The 8,030-nt window shown below is 40.8% G+C and overlaps 1 protein-coding gene across 1 annotated transcript in view; it reads left to right on the top strand.

Moving 5' to 3' along the window:
- mn1b (meningioma 1b) overlaps positions 1–3,582 on the top strand; it is a 15,668-nt gene extending 12,086 nt beyond the window's left edge. The window contains exon 2 of the mRNA XM_024275421.2: positions 2,231–3,582. Within this exon, the coding sequence (XP_024131189.1) occupies positions 2,231–2,463 (233 nt within the window). The 3' untranslated portion in view covers positions 2,464–3,582. The remainder of the gene's footprint in view (positions 1–2,230) is intronic.
- The last annotated feature ends 4,448 nt before the right edge of the window (positions 3,583–8,030 follow it).

Here is an 8,030-nt window from a genome sequence, read left to right as displayed (position 1 = left end):
ACTCCTATATGGTGAGAATCTTAGCAGGGACCAGCGGTCGCAAAAGCAGATAAAAAAAAGGGGGAAAAATCGAGAGGCTTTGCTGCCTGACCTTTCACCAAATCCCAGCACTTTTCTGTTCCAGTGGTCACGGCCCAAACTGGCTGCAGGGCAAACCCGCCTCAGTGCCTGCAAATGTGCTTGTATGTCTCTCCTGGTTGCTCGAGCCACCTGTCTTAGTTGGCCTTCATGTTTGTGGTTGAACACGCTAGACGGGCTTATAGCAGACGGTGTTCACACTGGACCGTCGCTATCCGATACTAGCGCATGTTGAAAATGTAGAATTGGTGCAAACCTTGTGAATCTAGCTTTTTCTTTCAATAGCTTTTTTCCAATTTATCAAACACTTGGTGACATGCAATTCTGACTGGACAGAAACTGCAATTATGATCACTTTTCAAGAAGTTGCAGCTTCAGTGAATTGGAGGAGACACTATCAATATGTCACTACAGAATACGAGTCAAAGTTCAACTGATTTAACTTTCAATTCGTCCATTGAACGTCCGAAATCAGTCATAAAAACTTAATTGGCGATGTGTGAACTTGAGAGTTTTGATAGCTGAAGCCCGGATTGTGCATATATGTGTGTTTTACATGCGTTTAGGCCGAATTCAAGTTCTTCCTCTACCCCAACATTTAGCCCCTCAAATGGAGATTTATGGATGAATTGTGTCTTCAAGTTCGGACGTCACTCCCACTCGATGACGTCATCAATAGCTGATGCTCGGAAATACACAACATTCGTTTTATAACTTTAAAATAGTCCTGCCAAAACAAAGAATCATTACTTACATTTTAATGTAAACTTTTGTACTTCAGAGCACACCAACATGAAGAACAGCGCTTCTCCTCTGCGGCACAGAGGCAAAGCCAGATTCATCCCAACACTTAAATACACAACACATGCTCTTTTATTCAGTAATAAATTAATTTTAACTTCCATTTTTTTATGGATTATGCAACTTTTGTGTATTTTTATGCATTATTTATTATTTTAGCCATATGTTTTACCATGGATTGTTCAAAGTGTGAATGTTGCATAGACCAGGGGCTTCTAATTTTCTTTTTACCAGTGATAATGACAAATACAGATCTATTGTATTCTATTTTCATTGAAAGTGGTTGCTTGAACGGGAGTTTCTGAGCCTGGTGTGAACGTAGCATCAAGCCTGTAGAGAAAGAAGTAAGAGGACGATGGTGCAGACAGACTGAAGGACTAGCAGCTAAAAAGGCAAAAGATGGTTTATATGTGGTTGTTTCAGCTTCTGAGCCCAGAATATTATCTGTCACTACCCCCCCCCAACACCTCTTTCACACTTGTAACTCAGCCTCTCAGAGCTGTTTCCCACCTGCCTCCTCACTCAGACGCCACCTTGTCCCTGCATTTCAAAGCTTCGCAGCTACAAGCGGCTGATCTGTCTCAACCGGCCCCGCAGAGCCGAGCAGCGGTCGGTTTGAGCGCGGTGAGGAGATGGGACGTTAATCAAACAGACGTAAATGAAGGATCTTTAACGGTTTCACACACATCTCTCTGTGCTCAAGGCTTGCTTGGAGGCAAGGCCCAGAGCACAGGATGCAGCCCGATCCACAACATGACCTCACAGAAGCTTCGTGCCTCCTCTTCTTGAAAACTTTCTCTGCCTTTTTCACCTTTTGTTTGCTCCACTCTTCCTCTAGTTTGTGCAAACTTTGATATAAAAAATTCTCCATATCTTGGACATATTCACCTTGGTTTGGGCTTCCAGAAGGCTTTGGGCAATCTTTTAATTGCAGGTTTTACACCTCGAGGAGACGAGGGTTGATACTGTCATGGTCATTACACCAAGCAGGGTTAAAGGGCATTTTTCTCTTTGACCTATGACCTACTGATGAGAGGTCGTGGAGGAGGGTTCTTGATGTGCATGGCTAACAAAATGAATTCCAGCGTGTGTTTTTTTTGTTTGTTTTTATCAGACTTCAAGGAAGAGGAAGCTTTGCTTACAGGCTCTGATTTGGGTCTTATCGATAGGGGGAACAGTGTTGGATTAATTTCACAGTGCAGATTTAGAGTGGGATGTGAAAATGACACTGGTTTAATTAAATGCATGTATTTTTGATGATTCATCCATATCAGAGAATGCCAGCTGCTTGAAGTTGTTTTTTCTTTTTTTCCTGCACACTCTTAATTAACCCTTTCCTCTCTGTTGGCAGAATCGGAGCTCTGCCAGAGTAAAGCTGGAGCTGCAACCTCGGGAGCTGGAGGAGGAGGAGGAGGCGGCGGAGGAGGAGGAGGAGGTGGAGGAAGCCACCTGCAGTGCCTGTCCGTCCACTGCACCGACGAGTTGGGGGACAGTAAAGGGCGAGGGGCGCCTGTCTCCTCTTGGCGCTCGCTCCACTCTGATATTTCAAACCGATTCGGGACGTTTGTGGCAGCGCTGACTTGAGCAAAAGAGGAGTAAAGACGGACGTAGAGAAACAGCAGCAGACGGCGGCGATGGTTTGTCTGCCGGCTCGACAGAGACATTTGACGCTCATCAATGCAAACTTAAACACACGCGCACGCAACCCACACACATAAAACGCCATGTTATTTTCTGAAACATGCAGCCGCATGTCAGACAGCTTACATGCTGCTGGACGGTGCAGCGTGGACCTGACTCGACGGTCTCCACATCTGGAAAAACCTCAAATCATTTTTTTTCTCTTATTTTCTTTGTTGGAAAAAAAATATGAGAAGGAGGAGAACTACACAAAGAGAGGGCAGTTGTCATTGGCTTTGATTGTATGCCGGTGTTTAGTAAAAGTGATGCAATTTCAACTTCATGATTTCCCCTTTTTTCCTTTTTGAGTCCTGCCGGTTGTAATGCACACTTAATGTGCGTATTATACCCCTGGTGGAGGCAATTGATGCCCATTTGAAGTCGAAAATAGTTTCTCTTAAATTCACAGGGTCTTACAAGTTTGTATCACTGAGTCGGATGAGAACAGCAAAGCAGCGAGAGGGAATATGCATGAATGTAACAGTTTCTTGTAAACGCATTGCGTCCTTCGTTAAGTCAAAAGTTAGCCTCTGTGATCTGCTGCTCTCAGACCTAACACCCACTAAACTTCTTTGTTATTATTATTTTTTTAAGATGGAAAATGTGTTTCCTTCATTCTCTTTTCTTGTCCTTCATCTTCACACTGTGTGAGTTCAGCTGCTTGTATACAGTTCAGCCAATGGGAACTGAGAAGTGGTGGAGGTCAGGGGTTTATTCAGTGAGGGATTATAAAAAACAAACAAACAAAAAAAAGGTTGTTGGTATTGCACATGTATAATAAAGAGAAAAATTTGCTGTGTGTTAGGCAATCTTGTAATCTTTAAATAAAGCTTCTGTTAAATTTGAATTTCTCAAACAATAGATGGAGGACTGTGACGGCAATTTACAAACAGATTTTTTTTTTTGTTGTTTCCTTTTTTTAATAATATGTAAAGTGCAGTCGTCTGTTTTCCTTCATATTGTATATATCTGTATATGTTTTATTGAGTAACTAAATAACAATAAATATGATGTTAAAGGTGACTTTTGGATATTCTTTTGTTTCATTCTGCAGAAATATGACAAAGCTAGACTAAAAAACGAAAAAGTTCAAATTCTGTGCACGAGATAACACACGGATTTGATACTCTAGCAAATCTAGTGTGTACCTTTAGGATCATTCCTGTCTGCACTTTATTCCAAGTGACATTTTTGACTGGGAAGTTGCCGACTGATGTACAACACCTGACAAGTGTGCTGGAACTTGTGTAATATTAAAGCCCAAAGCAGAAACATCAAAAATACACAAAAAAAAGGCTGAAAAAAATGTCTCAGCTAGAACGATCAAATCTATTCACAGTTAATTAGAATTATACGTCTAAAATTATTCAAGAATTTGAGGAATTTTTGCATTAAAATTGCAAACATTTTATGCCATTAAGAGTGTGCTTTCTCCATGGCAACCATCTTGCACTCCCCGGTTTTGCTCACCTCCTTTTTATTGGCCATCTGCATGGATGCTTCATGCTAATCAATAACAACCCCCCCAACGTGTGCCAGCTCCGAGGTGGAGACGTCAATGCAACCTAACTGGGCTAGTGATCAACCCGCAACAGTGATGTCTCGGGCGCACAAAGGTGTGTGCTTGCCGCCTGCTGTGTGGGACTGCTCAGCCTGTTGTGAGTGTGATGCACAGACAGCATTAGCAAACGGCAACGGCTGCTTACATGAGCAACTGTCATGTCACCCTGGACAGTGTGTGCAGGGAGGGACGACTTCTGGATAAATGCTGGATATAACTGCTCCGTGTGGAAGGATGTATGTAGTTGGATTATCTATAGTCAGACCTTGAATTACTGATTCAATCAACTTTGAACAACTCTGTTTTGTTAGTTTGTGTACGCCACACGTGTCAAAGCCAAGTCAAGTCGAGTAATTCTATCTGGCCCCCCAGATCCTTTTGTTTTATTGTTGTTTAGGTAATGGCCTGATGTTATCTTGCACTTATTTTTAACTTGTATAATTTTGACAAAATATATTTTTATGGAGGGTAAAATATTGAAAGCTATTTAAAATTTAAGTTGATTTATTCTGGAATAATATTCCTGCCGTTTTATTAATCATAATTAAGTCAAAAAGTTACAGTTTAAAAGTTTTAAAAGTGGGCATTCTGCTAGCTTTTTGAACTTTTTTGGCATTTACTAAGATTTTTTAGGCTTTTTTTTAGTTTAGCTAATATTTCAGCTAAATGCTAACTGTTTTGGCTAATTTAGGCTTTTCTTTTTAGGCTGTTATGGAGTTAGGCTAATATGTTTGTTGGCCATTAGCTTCAGTGATTTCAGCTATCAGCTTCGGTGTTTTTAGCTTTCAATTTTAGCGTCTTCACCTGTCAGCTCTAGCATCTTCAGCGGCCAAATTCAGCTTACAGCATTCAAGCTAGCATTATCGCAGGTAATGCTACATATCTAGTTCAAAATTATGTTAAAAAGTTAGGGTTTTAAAGTTTTAAAAATTTTAGTTTTAGAGTATGTAATAATAAATAATAATAAATGTTTATCTTGTCCGGCCCGCGACCTAAGGTGTGTTCTGGATTTTGGCCCCTTGTGCGATTGAGATTGACACCCCTGGTGTAAACTGTTTTATGGCAGATGGGCCAAACAGTTTTCACATTCAAGATTCTGATGTTTAGGGCAATAATGATTGGGTTTGAAATCCATACTAATGCGATCACACAGAAAGCATGTTTTCCACATCCAGGTCAGAGCATCAGAGACACGAAGACTCCACTGAAGACGTATGACGCCGGACCTTTTCTGTCAATGAGCTCCTCTGCATTTAACCATGCTGGGAGTGAGGATACTGTGTGGGGTCGCCTGAGAACTTGTGTGTTTCCCAGCCAATGAACATCTAAAGAATAACAATTTTGCTTGCCACGAAGACCGTCCGTGGAGCCATGGGGGCCTGAAAGTTGGCCAAACGCTCTGTAGTCACGCAGCTTTTTTATGTACTCCTATAAATACATCTCCTATTTGTATAGAAGCGATATGCATCTTTGGGAAAATACCACAATGTTGACACAGGAGCGACCCCCCCCCTCACACCCTCACCTCTCTGCTTACTGCCCCTCCCCTCCCCAACCAAACTCTTTCTACCCCTCGCTGAACCTTTCAGTGTCTGAGAGAGACAGAGAGAAGCAAAGAGGAATGGAAGGAGACTGGAGGTAAAAGAAGTGTCTCTCAGAGGCCTCCACGGTCTTTAAGCCACTATGGTATCCACCAGAGCCCTCACATAAACTCAGCCTCTAAAGGGCTTTTGTCCTGTAAAGAAGGGGTTTGGCTAAATTGGGGGTGCTTGTGGACCGGCGGGTGGGTGTAGTATATTTGGCTCCCATGTCTCCATCACTGCAATGGCAAACTTTTTTTTTTTGTAATGCTATGGAATTGAGAGGTGGGATGTGTGGAGCAAGGGGTGTGTATGTTTTTTTTTCTTTTTCTCGGGGATGGGGGGCTTGGAAATCTTCCAAACAGTGCCTTTTTGCTTTAAAAAAAAAAAAAAAAAAAAGAAAAACTCCACTTGTGTAAATGTGCTCTTTGTCCTTTGGCCTATTGTTTGAATAGCATTGTGGACTTTTTGTGGGAAGCTCACAGGGGCCTCGGGGCCTGAGCTGGGGGGGCGCCAGAGAGGGATCAATGGGGGGCTGGTTGAAAATGACAACAGACCCTCAAAGAGAACCCAATGTTGGACTAAGAACTACCCTACACACTTTTTATAACCTGTTATCACACAAAAACATGTACGATCAATATTTTACTGACCATCAAAAGTTTGAAGTTTAAATCCCTAAAAAGTCGCAGATTTTGAGAAACCCACTGGTCAACACTGCTCTAATAGAAGGTTTATAAGACAGATGATGTTTCGCTTCCAAAAATTGATTTTTAAAAAACAACATTTCTAAAATGTATTTGTCCTTTTGCTCAAAAGCCACTGTCAGATGAAGAACAATTGACAGAAATGTGTATCTTTGACACATTTGTTTACCTTTTTGGAATTAGGTCTGATTTGTTAAATCCCTGGTCTCATTTTTATTTGCTTTTGTCTTAATAAAACATTAATACTAAAATGCTAAACTCCTTGGAAGCATTTAAAGCAGGCATGTCCAAAGTCCGGCCCACATTCAAATTTTTACTGGCCCGCAGGCTCCTGTCATGAAATCAATAACTTATTCAAACAGTTTGTAAGATTTCTTGATAGTGATTGGTCAAATACGGTCATAAATCTGTGGCAACATTGTTGCGGGACTCTTTCTAGCTCATTTCTAAAATGTAGATTGTAAATCAAGTAAATGCATTTGTTTTAATGATCAAACCTACAGTGTTTTGTACTTTTGAATAAGATTATTGTGTTACTTTTGTGTTCACGTGGTTTACATTCAGAAGCATTTGTTAATGAGTAATGTGCAACATTTCATATAAATCCAGACCTTTATTTTAATTTTATTTTTGGTCTTCAAATTCAAAATTCATAGTAATTTTGGTAAGTTTAGATGTATTTCGGAGGAAGGCGCAGAACCAAAACGCATCCAATGCAAAAAAAAAAAAAAAAGAAAAAAGAAAAAAATCCTCAAATAGTTTATTTGCTTTTAAAGAATACCCTCACACATTTTAACCTAACCAAATCTGGCGCGCTGCAGAAATGTGGACACCCCTAAAGCTGTTGGAGTTTCAGATTTAAAAAAAATGTGAATAATTTTATCTGATGCTCTAATATTTATGCAGCAGGTGCATTTACTTTTGACGACTCAAGAGGACATAAATTAAATTAAAAAAGCATTAGGTATGGCCAAACAAATGCTTGTCTGTTGTCATAACATTGTCTGCAACTTGTTCTCTTTGTTTTCCCCACTAAATCTCTTTCCCAGCAGTTTACCAAACCTTGAACATTCCCACACTTCCCTGCATCTCTCGGAGCTCTCCCCTGTTATCGCACGATATCCTGTGACCTCTGTTTGATCTAAACCCCCAGAGCAGCGCACAGGCTTTCCGCTGGAAGGTGATTGAGCATGGCACCCTGCTCCAGCCCTGTCCTGCTTTGTCTGGGGACGTGTGCCTGTGTCAGGAACCACAATTAGTGGGGCGCGTCCCCTACCATTAATCACAGAACAGCCCTGTATCTCAGTATCCAACGGCCACACTCACTGTCAGCTCACTCAACATCAGCACCCGTCTGTCATCAGCATCCTCATCTACACAGAGGGAACACTGGCCACAGATTTACCAGGAAAGCGTTGTAAGCTTGATAAAAGATGGGTTACATGTATTGACACCAAAATGTGGATTTTTACATTTTTTATTTATTTAAATTTTTCTATTTTTGGGGGGAAATAGCCCTTTTTTCTATGCCATATTTCAAGACAATACATCACTGTTTGTCTATTTTTATAATTACAAAACCCAGTTTATAATCTTTCATTGATAAGTACTTGAATCAGTTTA

This window comes from Oryzias melastigma, linkage group LG9 (assembly GCF_002922805.2).
Source record: "Oryzias melastigma strain HK-1 linkage group LG9, ASM292280v2, whole genome shotgun sequence".
In the NCBI taxonomy this organism is placed as follows: Eukaryota; Metazoa; Chordata; class Actinopteri; order Beloniformes; family Adrianichthyidae; genus Oryzias; species Oryzias melastigma.
The sequence above is the reverse complement of the archived record's forward strand: the minus strand, read 5'-3'. Positions and strand labels throughout refer to the sequence as shown.